The following is a 22,491-nucleotide window of genomic DNA, read 5'->3' as shown; positions in this document are numbered from 1 at the left end:
GGGCTAGTTGCTCCGTTTGCTGTCTAATGACCAGTGGCAGTCTGGAAGTCATCTTCTCTGAAATGAGTGCAGGACATGATATTGTCCGTATTTGTAACAGTCAGATTATGATTTTGTAAAATGTTTATGTCTTGGTCACTAACTTTGCTTTTTCAATTTATCATTCTTTCTCCCATTTACCAAACAAGATACAGAAAATATGTGTCTGTCTTACAGAAAGCTTATGTAATGCTTTGCTTAAAACAAGGCTGAGGTGCAGTGTCCTAGTTCTCCATATTATACTGTGCTTCTAAATGTTCCTGTGGCTAGGACTCCTGCAGCTCTGCGGCTGTCACGCTCTGTAACAGGAAATGGAAAGGAGAAGGCAGATTCTGAATGTACCCATTAGGTATCTAGTGTACTAGAAGAGCCTAATGAAGGGCAAGCTTCCCTCGGAGCTTTGCTGAGACACTTGAAAAGAGAGCCACTATAAATATTTCCCCTTCTTCTAAATTCTTTCTCATTTTACTTTGCTGTCTGATTCCTTGCTAGGGAATATGCTCTGTTCATCTTGCACCTTTATTCTTGCACCTGTCATGTTTGCTCTGTCTTGAGCAACGTCCCTATTTCAGTTGTACCTCGGAAGGTTTCAGTATTTAAGTGCTGGCTTTTGGGATTTTTTTGTGTGGTGGGGGTTGTTTGTTTTAAACCAGTGGTTTTGGAAAGCCCACTTCTGAAGTCAAAGCCTTTCAGGTGTGACTCAAGCCAGCCTTTTACATACTGAACCAAAAGTAACCTCTTTTTCATCAGAGACAGAGTAGCCTTTGTTCTGGCAGCACCTTGTGATCAGGAAGCGTGTCTTCATATCCATGGTTGGAAGCTTTGCTAGATCCTGTTTTCTTCAACCTCTTATGAGGGTTTCCATAAGCGTGGTCAGTATGTAAGCCCCTGGTTACCTCTTAAATGTAGTATTTTTGAGAGAGGGGCAAGTCCTTGCTGTGTTCTTAAGACTATTACTTCATTGAGAAGTACGTACCACGTCAGGAGCTGAGCAGATATCCAGGATCTTCTCAGAAACAGAGGCACAGGCTTGTGGATGAGAAGGGAAGAAGTGTGCTTCTTGTTCCCATCCCTCAGCATGTTGATGGGGTGTGTCGTACGTGTCACTTCAGTGCAGTGTCAGGGCTGCATCTATCTCTGTTGCTCATGGGCCTGTGTGAACATGATGGATGCAGAGCTCCTGAATTGAAGGCTGCTGGATCATTTTTGGTTTTTGGATGGTTTTGTTTTCTTTTCCTAGCTGGTGGGAACTCCGTATTACATGTCCCCAGAACTCTGCCAGGGTGTGAAATACAACTTCAAATCGGATATTTGGGCTGTGGGGTGTGTCATCTTTGAGCTGCTTACTCTGAAGAGGACCTTTGATGCTACTGTAAGTCTGCAGCCCAGGATGGACTGCGTAACCTTATTGTTTATCAGCCTGAGATTCACACTTGGCTCATAGCTTTCTTAACTCAAGTTTTTCTTTCATTGTTGTTTAAATCTGCTGATTAAGAAGACAGTGGCCTGGGAGTACCAGAGAAAATGCCTGTATGATTTCTTTTACCCTGCAGTGCAGGTGCCTCTCTAGCTTCTGCCAAATCCACCCTAGTCTGCAGCCTCAAGCTGTGCTAATCTGTATCATTGGTGTGAGTGAACCGTCCTTTTCTTCACAAGGAGGAAGTTTGTGATTGTGGTTGGTTGGTTTGCCTTCCCAGCATTACTAGCTGTGAATTTTCTGTGTGGGGTTCTGTAGCAAAAACTTCCAGCCTTCTAATGTTATAGGATTTAACCCTGTTACCCTTTCTCAAAGTCTGGGTGCAAGAGAAGTGTGGTCAAGCTGGCATGGGGCATGTGAAAGGAAGCATTGCTGCCTGGCGTATATGATTTGCCAGCTTGTGCCATGAGATGGGAAAAGCTGCTAGCTACCATGGTGCAAGATTTGATAACCCTTAAAGAGGCAACATGAATATGCCATCTTTTCCTGACTTCCTCTTATCATGGCTACCAAGTCCTCAGTAACTTTGCTGCTTGTGTGGCAATATGCTGCATAGGAGATTCGATGCAGAGAGAAACCTATCATCGCCCTGCTGTTGGTGAGTCTCGTGAAAAGCTGGATTTTGCCACCGAGTCCCAGCTATCAGAGATACCGTTCTTGCAGGAATTATTATTAGGTTTCTGGAGAACTGCTAGGCAGGGAAGAAGGATGTGTCCAGATCAGAGGAGGAGGAGGAAAATAATAGTGGCCTGTAGCATCTCTTCCCATTGGACACCTTATCCAACTCAGTGGTTTCTGCCTAGAATCCCCTGAACCTTTGTGTGAAGATTGTACAGGGAAATCGCGCCATGGAGGTTGATTCCACTGTCTACTCCCGGGAACTGATCCAGATGGTGAATTCCTGCCTTGATCAGGTTGGTGAAATACTTTTAATTTTCAGACACCCCTTCCCAGCTGCCTGAGCCGTGGTGTTCAGGGTGAAGGGGAGAAACATGCCTATTCCAGCATGAGGGCTGTTGATGCAGGGTAATTTCTGTGAGGCCTGAGGCATCACTAAGGCTTCCTCCGGTCCTCTGAGAGCCTTGTATCCAGATGCCATTCAGTCATGCAGGCTCTGGAGGAGTGCTGGGTTTACTCTGATGACAATTACTTAGTGGGCTGGGAGAAGCAATTATTTTGTGATGCAGTGCTGAGGAGGTGGAAGCATCGTGTCAGTACAATCTCTTAAGGTTCTGTCTTTCTGACTTTGACTGTCTTTCTGAAGGGAATTAATTTCTAGAAAGCAAATGCCGTATTGATACCTTCAGAGCCTGGAGGCCCCTCCTGCACATCCCCGGCATTAATTCCTGTTCATCCCAAATATTTGAATGAATTCCCTTCTCTTTTGAAAGGAGTCAGGGAAGGAGGCCCATGCAGGCCTGAGTGATGTCTTCTGGCCCAAGATTTTGTTGCAGATGATGAGTGTTTCCCAGGGAATGACTTGTTGTTTGCTTCTTTTAGGATCCAGAGAAGAGACCCACTGCAGATGAATTGCTTGAACAACCGCTACTCAGCAAACGCAGGAGGTAATTAGATGGTCTCGCCTGAAACTTGGAACCTGGTGTCAGGGAGAGCAGGAGTGTTTGTGCAGACTAGTGGTGTTTATCCTTATGTAGCAAAGTCCTGAAGTTAATTTGGCCTTATGTGAGGCAGTTATTGAAGTACACTGCATCCTCTTTAGGGGGAAGTGCCTTCTTGCTGTCTTGTCTTCTGGTCCAATGTTCTGTTGGTGCATGGATATGGTAAGAAAGGTCTCTGCACCCTTTCTCTTAGAAGCTATTGTACTGAGAACCTTGAGGCATCCCTTTCTGAGGCTCCTTTGAGGAATGCTGGTTCCTGCTCTTTAAATTTCTTTGAATGAATGGTCACAGAGATCATCCTATAATCACAGGACAAGGCCTTTCAAAATACACATATCATGCAATATGGAGACACTCGCTTTCCCCCTTTGTTCTCCCTCTTCTGGAGAGAGTTCCATTGAAAGTGGTCCATTTTAGCTTGGTTTGACCATCAGCCTGCACGCAGTGTCTTTTTATGAAAGGTGGACTGTTTGCATCCCACATTGGTAGCTTTGGGAACCAGCAGACTCAGTCCTTTATGCCAAGATTCTTTTACTTGGTGGTCAGCAAAGTTTTGAGTTTTGTCTTGCTGTATGCAGTGGTGAAAGCCCAAATCCTGATAATGTTTAGCCATTTAAGGTCATTCTTGTGCAATCTGCGTATTGGTTGGCCACATTCTGGAATATGTGTAGTTTGTTGTCCTCAGCTCTCCTGGAAGCTTGTTAGCTATATGGTACATTACTTCTGCTCTATTTCTTGTCTATTGCTGTGAGCTGGCAAACAGCTGCCACGTTTCCTCCAAGAGGGAGCAGCTTCCCATTGGAAGGGAAAGCAGTCTGTGTGTGCTGCTTGTCAGAAAATTGCTTTGGGCAATGTTGCTGTTTCCTAAAATGCTTTTTCTCCTTTGGCAGGGAGATGGAAGAGAAAGTCACACTGCTTAATGGGCCAAATAAGCGACCAAGGTAATTATTTGGGCATGTGTTTGAAAGGAAGGCTGGAGAGAACAGGTCCCCAGAGAGGAACTTTGCTGAGAGTGCTAGTCTGTGACAACCTTAATGGAATAGTGTAGGGTCCTAATTGCTAGGAATTTGACATTGTTGTTACATGCTTATTGTCCCATGTTTTATTCTGGCTTTTATATCCTGCTTATTTGTGTGGCTGGAGCCTTACCTCAGCAGGTCCAATACAGCTCTGACCTGTCCTACTGAGGTTGTAGTCTTTACAGACTACGTATCTGACAATGTGATGTAGATCCCTCCTTTCATGCAAGTTACCTTCAACAGGAGGAATATGACTGTCTGAATGTTGACTATCAAATGAATATAAATATCTTTCTTAAAACCGGATATATGCAGAGATTGCTCTGTGAAGCAGGTAGCTCCTGTGACACGTATAGCTCTTTTTCTGTTGATCTGTCAAATAGAATTTGGTTTTTTTTCCTCATAAACTTGGAAGTACTCTCTGAGCACTTTATGTGAATTGTTCCATTTCATGGGTTGCTAGCAAGCAGTTTGCTTTGGTTACAACTTCCATCTTGCAGTCTGCTTGTGAATTGATTCTTAACTGGATTGAAGAGTTATATTTTTGCCCTTGGATAGAAGCCTGTCATTTAAATATAGAGGAGAGAGGGAGATCAGAAGCTTTTAGATGCTTCTGTATTTAGAGCAAGATTTCATGACCGTTGGTAAAGCTTTCATGTTTCACAAACGAGAACAGCTCCATGGCTATTCAGTGGAAGCCCACCATTTTTAAATAACATCAAACTGGATTGGAGGCTTTTTAAAATGCTTCCTGGAGGCTACTTTCTCTGCTGCTGTGGGGCAGGTTAGATCCTGAGTTCTCTGTATAGCAGTTGAGGCCTCATGACAACTCAACAAAAAAGAACAGTTGGTGAAAATAAAACCCATAAATGGTTGTGAAAGGAAAACTGCTGGACAACGGTAGGAAAATGAGTGATGACAGTGAATGCAAACTCATTATTGCATGTATGTTCTGGGGGGTCTTGTGCAGGTCAAGTACCGTGAATGAGGCTCCCATTGCAGTCGTGACTTCGCGCACTAGTGAGGTGTATGTCTGGGGGGGTGGGAAGTCCACCCCCCAGAAGCTGGATGCTATCAAAAGTGGCTGCAGTGCACGCCAGGTGTGTGCTGGTAACACTCACTTTGCTGTGGTGACAGTGGAGAAGGAACTCTACACCTGGGTGGTAAGTGAGAGAAATTGCAGGAAGGGGTAAGCAAGGGTGGGAAAGGAGCGTCCAGATCCACTGCTGAGCATTGATGAACCTGTTAGAATCATATTAGCAAAAAGCTTGGAAAAGGAGAAATCTGATTGCAGTGGCACAGTGAGGCCATCTGATGACCCAAGTCACAAGGCAGTTGTGTTTTGGAGAGCAGTTTTCTATCATGACATTTCCATCACCATCCAGTTTTTGAGGATTGTAGGTGGTGGAGTGGTAGGCTTAGACAGTGAATCAAACATCTCTTCCTCCCCTTCCTGACTATTAGAGATGCACTGGAGGCTTTGTGATGCTCTGTCAGCTTAGTGTATTTTAGAGGAAGGTTTTCAGAGATCAGAATGAATGGGGTGAGTGACCTTGTTGTAATACACGTCATCTGTGAGGCAACTTGTGAATGAAACCAGAGATGTCTTACATGAAACAGCTCGGGTTGTTTTATGCTGAGTGGAAGTTCTGTGATAGTTTAAAGCGAATAAAAAAAATGTTGGCATATAATTCATTTAAAACAGTTGAATCCAGTCTTCTCAGGCTTAGATGATGTGTTACATGGAGGGGTTCTGCATTTCCAGGCTTCCACAGGCTGTTGATAATACAGAATATGTTAAAACAGATTAGAAAATACCGGTAGGTGGCTGACAGAAGAAAGAGATCCAAACAGGAGAGCAATTTGAAGTCACTTGGTAGGTGTTACTGCAAGAATGGCCAGTGAAAACTTCCAGCTGGCTATTAATATTTTAGTTTCAGCTTTAACACTTCTCAGAGTTGTTTTGGTTTTCCTGTGGAATTGATAGGTCTGGCCACTTCTGTGGCATTTGTTTCATGTTACGGATTTCTTTGCAGTCGTTAGGATTTAGAAAAGTAGGTCAGAAAACTGAGGGATGAATTTCAGTCCTGCCGTCATGGAGTGGGTTCTGTAGCTTGGCAGGTGAGAAAGGAGCAGGGATTCCTCACCATCTGGTGGCCAGAGATAGGATCACTCCCTGCTAGTGCATAACAGGCTTGAAAGCCTGCGCTGCCATTTAGAATGTTGCCTGCTGTTATCCCACATAGATAGCAGTCTATTCCCTGGAGTAGCTAACACGCTGTCTCTTTCTCTTTGCTGTCTTCTGTTGCTTGTTTGAGGTGCTCTAACTTGGGCCCGCCTCTGGGGTCATGGATACATAACCTTAGCAGATGCTTCTGTCTTGCAGAATATGCAGGGGGGCACCAAGTTGCACGGGCAGCTGGGACATGGAGACAGAGCCTCCTACCGGCAGCCAAAGCATGTTGAGAAGCTCCAGGGAAAAGCCATTCGCCAAGTGTCCTGTGGAGATGATTTCACAGTGTGCATCACAGGTGAGAGCTGAAGGGCACCACTGTCCCCTCGCTTTGCTGCGTGGTGGAGGTGTTTGCTGTCACAATAACATTAGCAGAGTGCGCAAAGGAGAAAGCCCCATGTGTTTCTCAGCCCTTAGTTTTGAAGACTAGTAGGTGCAGTAGTGGAGCTAGATCAATGTTATTATACAGGGGAAGATATTGACTCCCAAGAAGGCTGGGTGTTTTGCTAAGGAGGTGCTCCTTTTTGGTGATGAAGCTGGGTGTTGAGCACAGCTCCCTGTGGCTGTGCAGAGTCCCTGCTCTTACAAGTGCATATGTTGCCTCCACACTTGCCTGTATTAAAGAGAGAGGAGCCTGAGGTGAAGGATGTAAATGTGTTTGAAACTCTTTCCAGGCTATGTGGGGAAAGAATCTCTCAGTGATAAAAGATGATGTGTATCTGAGATCTGCTGTTTAGTTCAGAAAGCTTGAGAGCTGGTAGCTGTCTCTAGTTCTAACTCTGCTCATATGTTGAAAGATGTGTTAACTGTGACGTTGTCTGTTATGGAAGAATTTTAATCTTGCTTGTCCCATAAAAACAATTCTCAACAAGGTAGTTTCCGTATTATTTTGCCAGTGCTGGAAAAGCAGAGGTTTGACAGAGATAAGCTCAGATGCGCTGGAGGAGTGACTTAGGGAGCCACAGGATAAATTTGTGGGTTTCTATTGAAAAAAAAGTGGCAGGTTCAGCCCAAGAGTTTTTGACACTGGTGGCCTGAAATAGGTGTAGGTTGTAGTGTAATGTCATCCATCTTAACGTGAACAAGAAAGGATTCCATAGTCTCGATGACATCTTCTGCAGTGAAGAGGAGGATACTTAGAGAAAAGAGGTTGCTCTGGCTGTGTCAGAAGAGGTTAATGTGCAGCCTAATACAATCTGTGTGTGTGGCTGTCCTGGGTTCAGCAGTAGCAGTCACTTTTTCTCCTTCTTAGTAGCTGGTGCAGTGCTGTGTTTTTGACTTTCGGCCTGGGGACAGTACTGATAAAGCCGATGTTTTCAGTTGCTGGTCAGAATGTTTACCCTGACCAAGGACTTTGTGAGTCTCATGCTCTGCCAGGGAGGAGGGGAAGCCGGGAGGAAGCAGGGACAGGACACCTGACCCAAACTAGCCAAAGAGGTATTCCATACCACAGCACGTCATGCCCGGGAGGTAACTGGGAGTTGCCCGGGAGGGCACTGTCTGCTCGGTCGGGCTCGTTTTCAGCGGGTGGTATCGTATTCTTGTCCCTTGTTATTTCTCTTATCATTATTATTATTGGTGGTAGCAGTAGTGATTTGTGTTATACCTTTGTTACTGGACTGTTCTCATCTCAACCCATGGGAGTTACATTCTTTCGATTCTCCCCCCATCTCTCTGGGGGGGGGAGGAGTAGAAACTGAGTGGCTGACTTGCCAACTGGCTTAAACCACGACAGTTCTTTTTGGTGCCCAACATGGGGCCCAAAGGGTTGAGATAATGACAGATCTGACCAGAGTGTGTCTAATCGTATTTGTGATAAGCATTCAGTGTTTCGGATTAATAGTCACTCATTACAATGCTGATTTATTGGCTCAGATGGGCAGAAAGCTCCAGGGGAGACTCAAGGTCAACCCCTTGGCTTTTGGAGTCAGGGATACAAAGGATCTGAGGCCAGCTATACCCCAACTGAGAAAGAGATACTGGCAGCCTATGAAGGGGTTCGAGCTGCTTTGGAGGTGATTGGCACTGAAGCACAGCTCCTCCTAGCACCCCAGTTACCCATGCTGGGCTGGATGTTTAAAGGCAGGATCTCCTCTACGCATCATGCAACTGATGCTACATGGAGTAAATGGGCTACACTGATCAGACAACGAGCTTGAATAGGAAATCCCAGTCGTCCAGGCATTCTAGAAGTCATCATGGACTGGCCAGAGGGCAAAGATTTTGGAATGTCACCAGAGGAGGAGGTGATGCGTGCTGAAGAGGCCCCACCATATAATAAACTGTCAGAAAGTGGAAAGCAGTATGCCTTGTTTACTGATGGGTCCTGCCGTATTGTGGGAAAGCATCGGAGATGGAAAGCAGCCGTATGGAGTCCTCAACGACAAGTTGCAGAAACTGCTAAAGGAGAGGGTGAATCGAATCAGTTTGCCGAGGTGAAAGCCATCCAGCTGGCCCTGGACATTGCTGAACGAGAAAAGTGGCCAGTACTTTATACTGACTCATGGATGGTGGCAAATGCCCTGTGGGGGTGGTTGCAGCAATGGAAGCAGAGCAACTGGCAACGTAGAGGTAAACCCATCTGGGCTGCTGCACTGTGGCAAGATATCACTGCCTGGGTACAGAACCTGGTGGTGAAGGTACGCCATGTAGACGCCCATGTACCCAAGAGTCGGGCCACTGAGGAACACCAGAACAACCAACAAGTGGATAAAGCTGCTAAGATTGAAGTGGCTCAGATGGACTTAGATTGGCAACATAAAGGTGAATTATTTTTGGCTCGGTGGGCCCATGACACTTCAGGCCATCAGGGCAGAGATGCAACATACAGATGGGCCCGTGATCAAAGGGTGGACTTAACAATGGACACTATTGCCCAGGTTATTCATGAGTGTGAAACGTGCTGCAATTAAACAAGCCAAACGGTTAAAGCCTCTTTGGTATGGAGGACGATGGCTGAAGTACAAATATGGGGAGGCCTGGCAGATTGATTATATCACACTTCCACCAACCCGCCAAGGCAAGCGCCATGTGCTTACCATGGTGGAAGCCACCACCAGATGGCTGGAAACATACGCTGTGCCCCATGCCACTGCCCAGAACACTATCCTGGGCCTTGAGAAACAGATTTTGTGGTGACACGGCACCCCAGAGAGAACTGAGTAAGACAATGGGACTAATTTCTGGAATAACCTTATAGACACTTGGGCCAAAGAGCGTGGCATTGAGTGGGTATATCACATCCCCTACCATGCACCAGCCTCTGGGAAAATTGAACAGTGCAATGGACTGTTAAAAACTACACTGAGAGCAATGAGTGATGGGACTTTCAAGCATTGGAATACACATTTACCAAAGGCCACCTGGTTGGTCAACACCAGAGGATCTGCCAACAGGGCTGGCCCAGCCCAGTCAGAACTTTTACATATTGTAGAGGGGGACAAAGTTCCTGTGGTGCACATGAAGAATTTGCTGGGGAAGACAGTCTGGGTTATTCCTGCTTCAGGTAAAGGCAAACCCACTCGTGGGATTGCTTTTGCTCAGGGAGCTGGATATACTTGGTGGGTAATGCGGGAAGATGGGGAAGTCTGATGTGTACCTCAAGGGGATTTGATTTTAGGGGGAAACAGCCAATGAACTCAATTGTATGCTGTTGCCTGCTATGTAATACTTTTATAGCCCATCAACTAGGAGTCTTCAGGGCACCAGCGACTGGCCCTGACTTCCCTCTGACCATTATCCCAACAGAGAATGAACTTTGATAGAACCAGACAAGTTTTGTGGTAAAGGAACGATCAGCATTAGCAGGCAACGGTCCAACACTGCACACAGCCTCTCCTGCCCTGAAAGACTGTTACAAGAGGTGGAGCCCGACATCATGGACCGAATGGACTCAGCAGCTTTATAGGGATTGGTCCATGCACTAAGATAACAGTGCACTGAGATGAGAGTGACGGTATATTGAAAATGTGGGATCTGAGCATGACATGAGTGGTATGGAATAAAGGGTAGATAGTGTCCTGGGTTCAGCAGTAGCAGTCATTTTTTCTCCTTCTTAGTAGCTGGTGCAGTGCTGTGTTTTTGACTTTCGGCCTGGGGACAGTACTGATAAAACTGATGTTTTCAGTTGCTGGTCAATGTTTACCCTGACCAAGGACTTTGTGAGTCTCATGCTGTGCCAGGGAGGAGGGGAAGCCGGGAGGAAGCAGGGACAGGACACCTGACCCAAACTAGCCAAAGAGGTATTCCATACCACAGCACGTCATGCCCGGGAGGTAACTGGGAGTTGCCCGGGAGGGCACTGTCTGCTCGGTCGGGCTCGTTTTCAGCGGGTGGTATCGTATTCTTGTCCCTTGTTATTTCTCTTATCATTGTTATTATTGGTGGTAGCAGTAGTGATTTGTGTTATACCTTTGTTACTGGACTGTTCTCATCTCAACCCATGGGAGTTACATTCTTTCGATTCTCCCCCCCATCTCTCTGGGGGGGGGGGGGGAGTAGAAACTGAGTGGCTGACTTGCCGACTGGCTTAAACCACAACAGTGACCAAGCTTCCCTTGTGTCCTTCAGATGAGGGCCAGGTGTATGCCTTTGGCTCGGACTATTATGGCTGCGTCGGCGTTGACAAGGCTTATGGCTCTGAAGTGCTTGAGCCTTTGCAGCTGGATTTCTTTCTTACCAACCCCGTGGAGCAGGTCTCTTGTGGAGATAACCACGTGGCAGTGCTGACCAGGAACAGAGAAGTCTACACGTGGGGCTGTGGCGAGTACGGTAGGAACCTAAAGGCACTGGGGCATGCCCGCTTCAGAAAGCGGGTTGGTGCAGGTGTGTAATGCAGGGCCTAGGTGGGGACTGTCTGGTATACTCTGGGGATATATAGCAAAGAACATTGCTTCTTTTGGGCTTTCTTCTCTTGTAAGGATGGGGAACTGAGCCCTTGGAACTTTCTTCTGGGAAGTTGTAGGGTGCCACTTAACTTCTTTGTGGGTAGGGCACTTGTAGTGTGAGTGGGGTTGGGTCACCTTGGGGATTGGCAGGCAGTGATGCACGTAGAGGAGCGGGTTTCTAGTTCTGTAGGGAGATTCCTTTGGGGCTATGGAGAGGCAATACCATTTCTTAGGGACGGGCACGTTGTGAGGCCTTTTCTCATTGCAGTGTTTTCACTGATGCAGGGCGCTTGGGCTTGGATTCAGAAGAAGATCATTACACCCCTCAGAAGGTAGGTCTGTGACTAATTCTCAACATTTGCATGGGCATAAATTCAGATTAATTGCTGATTGTAAATATAAACTGCCTGATGCTCAGGTGTGTTCTTCTGGCATACCTGAGAAAGTAAGAGTTTGTGAGGGCTTTAACTTTGCTTCCTCATTTCATTTTGCTTCATTACTTCCTAGACTTCATAGCAGAGGGGCATACTGCTCCCGGACAAGCCAGCATCATGACTTGGAGCTTCATTGCTCTGGTCTCCACACTGGAACTGGAAATGCCAAACTTAATGTGGTAGAAATCATAGCAGGAAATACCAAATGGCATACCTTGAGTTTGTAGATGAAAGTTGCAGTAATGCAAACAACTGGGAGTCTTTGAATTTGACATAATGAGCTAAAGATGAGTTGAAAGTAAAACCTTCTTGAAACAAGTGGTAGGGGTAATGGAGGTAATCTAAGCCAGTGGGGGTTAGAAACCACCAAGGATTTGCCAAATACCTGTGATCACACAGTATCACCCGTAGAGCACAGACCCAGCCCTGCTCAGTGGACCGGGTCTGGTGCTTGTAGACCCCAGCTGGCCAGGATGCCTGTGCACCACGTTGCTGGTTCCTATGCTGGCTCACTGGTGTCTGCTCACAAGGTCTAGAATGCCTGGAATTTCTGCATTGTGATCAGAGTTTCAGAATGCTGTAGACTTTCTGACATTCTTGTGCCTTCATTCAAAATAACTGCATTGGCTATTGTCAGTGCCCAGACTAGCTAAACCGCTGCTCTAACCCCATGTTTCCATATTCCAGCTTCTATGTAGTAGGTGTTGGGGTTTTGATTTTCTTGGGATATATTCCTTCCACATAGGTGGATGTTCCAAAGACCTTAAACATTGTGTCCGTTCACTGTGGCTGTGATGGAACTTTCCTGCTCACCCAGACAGGCAAAGTACTGGCATGTGGACTCAACGAGTTCAACAAACTGGGCCTGAATCAGTGCACATCAGGGATAATCAACCATGATGTAAGTTCATTTGGGTGCCTGGCTCCAGCTTCCAGCTGTATATGAGGGAACGGAGGTTCTGTAACAGAGACAAAGCGTTCATTAGCTTTGTGCCAGTTTGTTAGTTCCAGTCCAAGACAGTGGATACTGGCATTGTGGGAAGGGCAGTTTGTTTCTGTTACCTGTCTGCCCTATGTCATATCTGGTAGTGAAACAGATAGTGAGCTGCTCCAGGATGATTTAACCAGTGACAACGGATTCTGGCAGTTCTTTACCATACCTGTGTTGAGACTGTCTAGGTTAATGTTGTGGTCTGCCAAGACATGCTTGAGTAGGTTTTAGCTGATGAATGTATGTATTTTCACTCTGTGTTTACCCACGTGTCTTTTCTCAGACATACTGTGAGGTGCCATACGCCACTTCGCTTACTCTGGCCAAGCAGCTGTCCTTCTACAAGATTCGTACCATTTCTCCAGGGAAGACACACACAGCTTCCATTGATGGTGAGCCCTGTATATTAAGAAGTGAATGCTGGTTGCTGGATTACTTTGCATCAGCTTAGCCCTTTCAGCCTGGCCCTTGATGTTGAGGGTTGTGCTCTTGGTAGCAAGGCTTATGCCTGCTCCAGGAACCCAGGATTCCTGTTTCTCAGTAGTGTGGCCTCTTGGCCAGTTGAAGCAACAGCATCAGCTTCTGGGTCAGCCTTCCCGTTTCTTTAAAGGGGCATAAAAGAAGAGAAAAGCTGGGGGAAAGAATCGTGCTGTGGGATAGTGGAGGAATCATTTATGACTGAGTTAGGCTTTGCTCAAGTGACACCAGTGAGAGGGCTGTGAGGAGTCCCAGCTCCCAGCGTCAGAAAAGGGGAGCAGAGGGAGAGGGAACTGGGAAGGTGTTCCCAGGCTGAAGCCATTGCTCTTGGTTGGCACTGTCCCCTCCCAGCCTGGCAGGCTTGTCCCCAGAGTGCTTCCTGGTCATGGGCTGTTGCTGCTAGTTCTGTGCATGCATGGCTGCTTCCAGAGTTTGCTATGGTCCCTTGCTGTGACTGTTTCCTCATTCCTCCTCTCAGAGCGAGGCCGCCTGCTGACCTTTGGCTCCAACAAGTGTGGACAGCTTGGTGTTGGGGACTATAAGAAGCACCTGGGAATTAACCTGCTGGGAGGCCCCCTGGGGGGTAAGCAGGTGATCAGGGTTTCATGTGGAGATGAATTCACCATAGCTGCTACTGACGGTGAGTGGGTCTTTGCAAAGTTGTGGTGGTTTCCTTTGAACTAGATGTGCAGGGTGGTGAACTGGCTCCCACTGAGCATTTCCTACACTACCCCTGCAGCACTGCACTGAAATAAATCCTCCTAGACTGGGGCTGTCTGGCCCTGTTAGTAGTCCCAGCACAGTGTCAAGCATTTGCTCTCCCTGGGGCTGCAGAGTGCTGGCTTGGTGGCTGCCTTTTAGATTAATTCTCAGTTTATTCTCTCACGAGCAAAATGGAGTTGGTGGGTTAGATACTTTGGGATAGCAGTTACGGCAGAGAGGCTGTGATCCTTGTAGCAATGCCAGGCCAAGACGGAGTGTGGGAAATGAGGCTCCTGAATCTCTCTTTCCTCAGACAACCATATCTTTGCCTGGGGTAACGGTGGGAATGGACGTCTGGCAATGGCATCAACCGAGAGAGCCCATGGCTCAGATATTTGTACCTCATGGCCTCGGCCAATATTTGGATCGTTGCATCACGTCCCAGACCTGTCATGCCGTGGCTGGCACACCATCATCATTGTTGGTAAGTGTAAGTTTAGAATGAAATTTTGGGATCTTGGTTATGACAATGGATTGCTTGTCAGGACCTTAACTATAAATCCTGCCTGGGAACAGGCCAGGTTGCTGTGGGAGAACGTGGCAAGCTCTCTAAGCTCTAGGTCTGCAACACTGGCTTTGTTGTGTGCCTTTGTAGGAGTTCTCGCTTTCGATGTGGCAGTCGTAACTGGAAGTGTGCTTCTCTCCTTGCAGAAAAGGTGTTAAACTCGAAAACAATCCGATCCAACAGCAGCAGCCTGTCCATTGGAACTGGTGAGTAACGTGCCCTGGGGAGCTGTGGTTTAAGTCCATCCGGTGGTTATTTGGAGGGGGTGTGGTTTGGTGCTACAGCATGGTTTCTCTGCATTTGAAAGGCTTCACAGAAGAGCTCAGCACAGGAAATCTGTTGGTGCTGTGCATGGGAAGGGATGGCCCGAAGCTGGGAAAGAGACAGCTGAAACAGAGGTTACAGAGAGGCCTTTGTAGCTGAGGAACTTCGATTTGACAAGGAGAAGCTGAGAGGAATTCACTGAAGGGAGCTGATAAGGAAAGGGGGGTTATGGAGCAGCTACTGGAGAGATGGAATCCAGTTTCTTGGACCTGTGGGAGGGCTGGGGCTGAGAAGCTGTGAAAAGCTGCTGCACACAAGCCCTTTTGGGAGGCCTGCATGTAGTGTTAAGGGATAAGCTGTTGAGGGAGATGTGGCTAGCATGTGCTCTCACTGTGGCCATAGAGCCCAAATTTCTGCATTTTCTCTGCTCCAGCTGGTGTTTGGCAACAGGAATAGCAGAGGTGGGAAGAGTATAAAGTTTTCATTCTTGTTTGCTAGTGGCTCAGAGCTGCACAACTGGAGGAGGAGAGGAAGAAGATAATGAACAGGAAGCGGAGACCCCCAATCCCAGTGGAGGCTTTCGGGGAACCATGGAAGCAGATCGGGAGCTGGGGGGCTGGATCAGCACCACAGAAGCTAAGGGAGGCAACAGTGCTGACAGCAGCTCCTGCCCTGGCTGGCTGCGGAAGGTAATGTAGTTTCAGAAATGCCTTAAAATGGGGGTCTAGGCTGGGGCAAAGCATGTGGCCACTGCCACCTTTAAGGGATGCTCTGAAAGGTTCTTAGCAGTGTGCTACGAGGGGAGCCCTTTAGTCCTGTCAGCCTTTTTGAGCACAAGAGGGGGTTGGTGTGATGATTGAGGAGGTTAAGCCAGCTGCAGGAAGGCAGGCAGGCCTGACAGTGCTGCTTTTGTGTACCCAGGAGCTGGAGAACGCTGAATTCATCCCCATGCCTGACAGCCCCTTTCCCTTGAGCATGGCATCTTCAGAGCCAGAGAAGGAGACTCTCCCATACCAGAAACTTCAAGGACTCAAAGTGGCCTCTGAGGAACCCGTTGGATTAAACAAGCCCCAAACGGAGCCCTGGGTAATGTTACCCAAGTGAATGTGTGGCTAAAAGCTCTCGGGGACTGTAAATGGCAATGTCTGAATTATGGGGAGAGCTGAGGAGAGAGTTTTGGATTGGCCTGATTTGTCTGGATGAGGAAGAGAGAGCTGTTGATATCAGAGATGATGCTGCAAAGAGAACAGTTCACAGGAATCTAGAACACAAAGCCAGGGCTTGGCCAGATTGAAAATAATGAGATCAGTTCTTTGGAAAAATGTGGTTAATGCGATTGGAAAACAAAGGAGAAACCTAGGGCCCAGACCTAGCAAAAGGGTGGTAAACCAGATGGGTGTTGGTTGTAGGAGTACAGGAGCAGCTCTTCCAGAAGAAGGAAGACGTTAGCGGCACTCACCGCTGGCCTGACTTCCCTCTGTCTCCGCAGCTTACTTGCCTGAGTCCAACCTTGCCGTGCGGTGAAGGAAAGGCTGCGCCTCCTGCTGCGGGCTGCATGTGCAGTGCTCTGCAGGTGGAGGTGACGCACCTCCGAGCCCTGGTCTTACAGTGCCTGGATGAGCAGAAGCAGCTGCAGCAGGAAACCGTTCGTCTGAGTGCCAAGCTCCAGCGGTTCTGCCCCGGGACAGAGGGAATGCAGCAGGTGAGGACTACTCTGGGCTCACTGTGCTTGTGCGTAGATTGTGGAGGCTGTGCAGAAGGAAGCAGCTCTTAACAGAGTCTTTCCTAGAACAGAAAGCGGGGGCTTGAACATGCTGCCTGTCTCTTGTTAGAGCTGCTGATGCAAGCTCTGGTAGTAGCTACAGGAATGAAGTCAAGACCAGTTTCCTGTGAGGACAGCCCAGAGCTTGAGGGACTTGAGATCCCCCTTTCTTTCTCCTCACGAGAAGGGATGAGTAGTCAGATATGGAGAGTCCCAAATGGCTGTGGAGAACACGAACTGTGCTCCTGCCTTCTTTGCAGCTAGTCCTAGGGCTGTTTGGATAACTGCTGTGTGTTTGGCAGGTGGAGGTTCATTCCAGAGGAACACAGACAGCCAAAGAGGAGATGGAAGTGGATCCAAAACCTGACTTGGATTCAGATTCCTGGTGTCTCCTGGGAACGGACTCGTGCCGCTCCAGCCTTTAGTCTCCTGAGCCCACTGGGATTCCTCTAACTTCACAGCACACTAACCGAATGCAGAGAGCGGCTTTCCTGGCTTCAGGTCACTCGCAGACAAGGAGCGAGGCTGGAGGCTCCAGAGCAGCACCCATGTACGTTTGATATGAACTAGGAGTGAGTTTGAGAGGGGAAAGGCCGCTGAGCTCTAGGCCAGCTCAGTGAGTGAAGCAGCAGCAGCTCCTCTTTGTACCTTACCTGTCAACTGCACACGAGGCAGGATGGCCCTGTTATGGCGATGGCTCCAGTAGCGGCTTGTGGCCCTTTCATTGTTCACTGCTTCCTGGGAGCTGCCTTTGGGACCCCAGTATTCATCACTGCATCTCTAGATGAGAGGAGGAGACATGGTTTGTACTTACGATGGCTGAACCCTAAGACTCGCCACCTTCGCTTCAGGGGAGTGAAGGCCTGGGATCCTCTCCCCACCACATGGTAAGGCCCAGCTGGTGAGAACTGTTCCCTTCTGCTTAGGGGCAGAGGGAGCAGAGAACTTCTCATTCTGGAAGCAGTGGAGATCTTCCTCTTAGGGAGATAATGGTAGCCACCATGTCCCCAGCCATGAGGCACAGCTTCTGGCCGTGTGGTTGTTTCTAGTGGCCTGCATAGACAGAGTTTAAAGGCTTTATTCTGGGTGCCTAGAGCTTTCCACCTTCCGGGTAATGCACCGAGATGTGTGAATTGTGTGTTGTTTTCAATAGCAGTAGCAGGGACTGTCTGAGATGGGATCTCTAGCTCTCAGTTTCAGACTGCCTGCTTCCCAACCAGTTAACAGGTGTCTGGGCCTCAGACTAAGTCACCCATTTCTTTCTCCAGCTGTTCAGCTTGGTTTGGGTGCCAAAGCGTTCTGGTTTCTTGGCATAAGCCTGTAGCTGCTCCCTGCTTGGCTTCTGTTCTGCTCAGCCACTGGTGCCCACAGTCTGTGTGGGTGTGGGAAGAATCGGTGTTTTTCCACTCAGGTGTTTTGATGAAGCTGGAATTCAGTTTCCTACCCAGAATAGGTCGTTAATGCCGTAGTCACAGGATGCAGCCTTCCCCAATGACCATGAATGATCAAGTCTCTGTCCGGAATTCACCTTCTTCCTAGAAGTGAGAGGCTTTCCCAAGAAACTTGGATATGGGAAGAGCCATGGTCTGATGATCAAGATTTCCTCATTTCTTGATAGAAAATGAGGTTAATTTTTGCTCCCCTGGCATTTATTAGAAGATTGGCTTTGAAGTAAGCTTACGGGCTGGTAGGATCCCTGGGAGCAGCTAGCCTCCCCTGCCTTATGTGGAGCCTCTAAGGAGTCCTGAGTACCTCTCATCTTTGCTGTGAGAGTGGCTTTCATCAGACTTAAACTGTCCCCATCGGTGATGTGTCACTAGAATTGCCTCAGGGCTGTTGGAATTGGATATGCTTTCACCTCTCCGGGACTACTTCTTTCGGGAGACTGTTCCAGGGGAGCCAGCATTCCGCATTTGTCTCTAGAGGTGGATGCCAAACCATTTGCTTTTAACTTTTGCTCCTTAAATACTTCTTTGGTGCCTATTGCTAGTATCTTGGAGCTGAATCAATTGCAGTCTCTCCAGTGCAGTGTCCAGAGCAAGGATGGTACCTGTGTGCCCATCCGTTGTTACTGAAGGCAGGGCAGGAGGACAGCCCTCCTGGGAGGTGGTGCCCTGGCACGGCCACGCTGCTCCGTTGCCCTTGTGACTGCTCTCTTTTCCCCTGTGTGTGTTGGAGCCAGTTCTCAGGTCAGGGTCCCGGCCTGAGAGGAGTTGTTGCAGTTGGAAATGATGGAGTTGGTCATGTTGTGGCAGTGCCTTTGAGGAGTGAAGAGTTGAGCCTGAGCCATGTCCAATAAGCAAGCATCAAGCTGATGGGAGTCGCTCTCCTGCAGTGCACTGCTATCCTCATTTCTCAATGCTCTGCAGTTGGGAAGCTAGGTGCACAGACTGGATTCCCTTTGGATCTAGTGGAGGATGAGGGCTCCTGACGGAGGATGCCCTGTGCTCTGCAATCTCATATGTGCCTTAGAGGATTCACGCTATCCAGCTTGTGCCTGTTACAGACCACGGATTTCACACCAGCCAGCTATGCAACCAAAAAAGCAGTTTAAAGCCAGCACCTTTGTCTTGGGCTGAAAATGGAAGGGCAAGTGGGCAGAAGTGCCTTTTGAGCAGTTTCAAATGCTTTTTACTTCTCCCCTTCTTGCAGTGCTAGCTCCCTATATGTTGGTCTCCTGCTAGTATTGCTACTGAGTTGTTATAGTGGAACACAACTTACGCCTGCTTTGACACTCTGGCTGGAAACCAGTTTGTCATTGTCAGGTTTTGTTTTGTTTTGTTTTTTAAGCTTAAAGGGTGGAGTGGTTTGGAGTTTCTGTTTAAATAAATGTTTAATCTCATTCTCCTGTGTGCAGGTGTCTTTGCTATGGGAAAAAATGTCAGGTTTTGTGTCCCTTCATTAAAAACCCAACCATACAACAAAACAATTCTTTTCTCTTGCTGCAGCATCTCCTCCTAGTGACATCAGGGAGTTCTTGTGCGTGTGTTTGTTTCAACACTGTAAGTGCCAAGTGGGAAATGAGTAACAGGAAGAGAGAGCTTCAAAGGGATAAAGTACCTATTCTCTCCAACAGCTTCTAGTAAGCATTAAGGCCTACAGAAGGGAGAACATGCCTGACACCTGCTCAGCTGACTGTTCCTGTACTTGATGCCTGTCACTTCTCACTTTTTATTGGGGTTTTTAGTAAGTATTGAAATGTCTTGAAAGGCAAAGCTGGGCTAAAGACTTAAAATTCACCAGAGATTTGGACTGAAAATGCAGCATGTCTACGAGAGGGGGATTGTACTGCAGTAACAGAAGAGGAAGCTGAGCTGGTGTGAACAACATAGGCTGAGTAGTGCCAAGGAACACTAACCATGATGGCAAAGTGGCAGGGTAAATATCTGTGCTGAGCCGGTTTGTACTGCTCTCTTGGTTTGTGCACTCGTACCTGGCTGGCACAGGGCACCTTCACGCTTTTCTAGGGTGTGCTAAGGGCACGTATTTAGAGGACAGAAGCTCTGCAGCTGTCTTCAGGAGTCAGGTCCCCCCACTGAAGGCTGGAGTGTTTCCTCGTGCTCAGCTTCTGGCTAGTCCAGTTTAGTAGTGTTTGATCTTTTCTAGGTTCCCATGAGGTGCTGCTGCACGACTGAAGGACTTGCAAAAGGAGCTGGTGGAATTTTTTTGTTCCAGGTTTGCTTCCTGTTGCAACTTTCTCATACAAAGTCGTCATTATTACTTTAAGAATAAACAAACTACTCTTGTGACCATTTGAAAACAACTTTTACACAACAGAACTAGTTTAATATAATAAAAAGCAGAATCACGAGTTATAAGCAGACAAATCAATTCAGCATCTACAGTCGGGGCAGGGAAGCATAATCTGAGTTTTTGATGGGAGGCAATGGGGGGACTTCAGACATCTTTTTCTTGCCGAGGATTTGTGGCACCTTGCAGGCCTCGTACGTGGTTTGGATGAGAGCTGCATGCTTCTGTTTCCAGCTGTTCTTTCTCGGTGGCTTGCTCTGCAGAAGGGAAAGGCAGTCAGAGCAACTGGCACCAGCACCAGCCTCCATTCCCAATCCTACATTCGGGGCCCAACCCAGGTCACCCATCCCTGGGCCTTCCCGTTGATGTAAAACACTTCCTGAGAAGCTGAGTCCCACAGCGGGGAGCAAAAAGACCCATCGCCAAGGAGGATTTGAAGGAAATATTGAGAGAGGCATCAATACTTGGAAAGAGCTTGAGTATAACCAGAAAAACAAGCATCAGGGCCAAGGAATCAGAAAGGGTTGTTATAGCTGCTTTGCAGAAAGAGAGATGCATGTTTCCATTGCCTTCATTTTCACAGCCTGTGTTATTACCTGGGGTTTCAGTCAGTTCCATGCATGCCTCAAAGTTTTACTGAGGCACACCCAGTCTGCATCCTGACTATAGCAAGGAGCTTTCTCCAGGAGTACACCCATGACGCATTACAGAGGCAAGTCAGTTAGGACCCCAGCCCCTATCTGTTAGATTTAAAATGGATTTATTTATCCATTTGGCAAGAACATTTCAATAACTGCATTGTATCCCTTAGCCTTGTGTACACGTGAAGGCGCTTGCCTCTCATCAGAATTAGATACTGAGGTAGAAGGAATGTGAGCAGTAGGTGTGGATCAAGGGAGGCAAAAGGACTGCATGTTACCTCAGGCCCCTCATAGTCCTTCAGCTGCTGATACTTTTCCAGTTCTGTGCCCTTAGCTCTGGCCTTGCTGGAGTCAAACACTTTCCTCCTGGAGCCTTGGATTTTGCAGCAGATACTTATGTGCTTCTCAAGCCTGGTGCAGAGGAAGTTACGTCCACAGATGCTGCACTGTCCAAGCTTCCCCTGCTCCACAGCGCTGCCAGCCTGCATGCATAGCACCTTTGTGGATGGATGGTTACCAGAAACTTGCTCTGAGATGGCAGATGGAGAAGAGCCACATTTTGGGCCTGGCTTTGAACAAGAGGCTAAATGCTCCATTGGTATGTGGCCTTCAATTTTGCTGTTGCTGGCTACCAGCCTCTCCTTGTGTTTCCCCTTAGCCAGCTCCTGGGGGCAGAGGGTGGTGCCAGGCTTGAGGATAACAGCCTCTGCAGACTGCGCCTCATGCAAGACCCCATCATCTGGCCGGGCTGCACCTTTGAAGATTTTCTCTTCAGGGTACTTTGCAGTCATTTGCTTATGGGTCCTCTCCATTTCTGGGTACCTTGCCTTCCCTGTCTCAGCAAGCTCTTTCTCTCTTTGAATCCTCCTAAGCGACTCCTTTGTTCTCTCCAGCTTCTCTCTGAGGAGGGCCTTTTGCTTTTGGATTTCCTTTTCCAGCTTGTGTACATCTGCCTCCAACTCTTGGATGGAGGACCGCTGCCCCCTGTATGAGGAGGCTGGCTGTTTAGGTTCCGCTGGGCAAGGAGAGAGCACTGCAGCTGGCTGATACCTCCCTTTGCTCATTAAGCTAGGGCTGCTGTTTGCAGCTTTCTCCATGTATGGGGCACTTCCCAACCGTGCTGTGTTGACCACTGGAACACTCATATCCTGCTGGTGAACAATTGGTTTCAGGGGATATGCACGGTCCACTCCTTCTTTCCTTCTGGCTACTGATCTAGATGGTGGAGTCCTGGTCCGGCTGGTGTTCTGCAGTCCACCTGAACAGGAATCTCTGTGCTTGGATCTGTATTGACTCTTTTCTGGGACAAGAGAATATGAATATGTTTGGCTCTTGCTGGCATAGAGATCCTTTAAACCTTCTTCTTTGTCAGGTATGAGTTGAAAGCTGCTCTTCTGGTGTTGCAGCTGGGAAACGGGAACAAGCTTAGTAGCTGCCATCACAGAATCCACTGGTGGAAACCAAGCCATACAGTGGCTGAGAAAGAGCCTGAGGTTAGAAGCAAAGTCATTACAGACTATCTTCTCCAAAAATGGACAATTTTTTCCCCCACAGTCTATACCTGGAGGCTACAATGAGAGGCTATGATAAATACTAGCAAAGGTTTTGTAACTCTTCTGGATTCTGTAAATC

At 47.8% G+C, this 22,491-nt stretch overlaps 2 protein-coding genes across 3 annotated transcripts in view; one reads left to right on the top strand and one right to left on the bottom strand.

Annotated features, from left to right (window-relative positions):
- The window catches only part of NEK9 (NIMA related kinase 9), a 28,081-nt gene extending 8,820 nt beyond the window's left edge, over positions 1-19,261 (top strand). For both annotated transcript variants that reach the window (XM_080618852.1, XM_080618851.1), the window contains 17 exons: positions 1,280-1,411; positions 2,320-2,430; positions 3,017-3,081; positions 4,026-4,076; positions 5,125-5,317; positions 6,541-6,685; positions 10,957-11,157; positions 11,559-11,605; positions 12,453-12,608; positions 12,982-13,090; positions 13,654-13,815; positions 14,191-14,361; positions 14,589-14,648; positions 15,205-15,395; positions 15,628-15,792; positions 16,196-16,408; positions 16,771-19,261. In XM_080618852.1, the coding sequence (XP_080474978.1) occupies positions 1,280-1,411; positions 2,320-2,430; positions 3,017-3,081; positions 4,026-4,076; positions 5,125-5,317; positions 6,541-6,685; positions 10,957-11,157; positions 11,559-11,605; positions 12,453-12,608; positions 12,982-13,090; positions 13,654-13,815; positions 14,191-14,361; positions 14,589-14,648; positions 15,205-15,395; positions 15,628-15,792; positions 16,196-16,408; positions 16,771-16,893 (2,295 nt within the window). In that variant the 3' untranslated portion in view covers positions 16,894-19,261. The remainder of the gene's footprint in view (positions 1-1,279; positions 1,412-2,319; positions 2,431-3,016; positions 3,082-4,025; positions 4,077-5,124; positions 5,318-6,540; positions 6,686-10,956; positions 11,158-11,558; positions 11,606-12,452; positions 12,609-12,981; positions 13,091-13,653; positions 13,816-14,190; positions 14,362-14,588; positions 14,649-15,204; positions 15,396-15,627; positions 15,793-16,195; positions 16,409-16,770) is intronic.
- On the bottom strand, positions 16,934-22,328 carry ZC2HC1C (zinc finger C2HC-type containing 1C; the record flags this gene model as incomplete). Its single annotated transcript, XM_080618214.1, has 5 exons — positions 16,934-17,034; positions 17,122-17,248; positions 17,913-18,003; positions 20,312-20,475; positions 21,138-22,328. 5 exons carry the CDS (start codon positions 22,326-22,328, stop codon positions 16,934-16,936), a joined length of 1,674 nt encoding a protein of 557 aa, XP_080474340.1.
- Between the last annotated feature and the right edge of the window lie 163 nt (positions 22,329-22,491).

Source organism: Psittacula echo, assembly GCF_963264785.1.
Source record: "Psittacula echo genome assembly, chromosome: 5".
Taxonomy (NCBI): domain Eukaryota; kingdom Metazoa; phylum Chordata; class Aves; order Psittaciformes; family Psittacidae; genus Psittacula; species Psittacula echo.
This window is presented reverse-complemented; position numbering and strand designations above follow the sequence as displayed.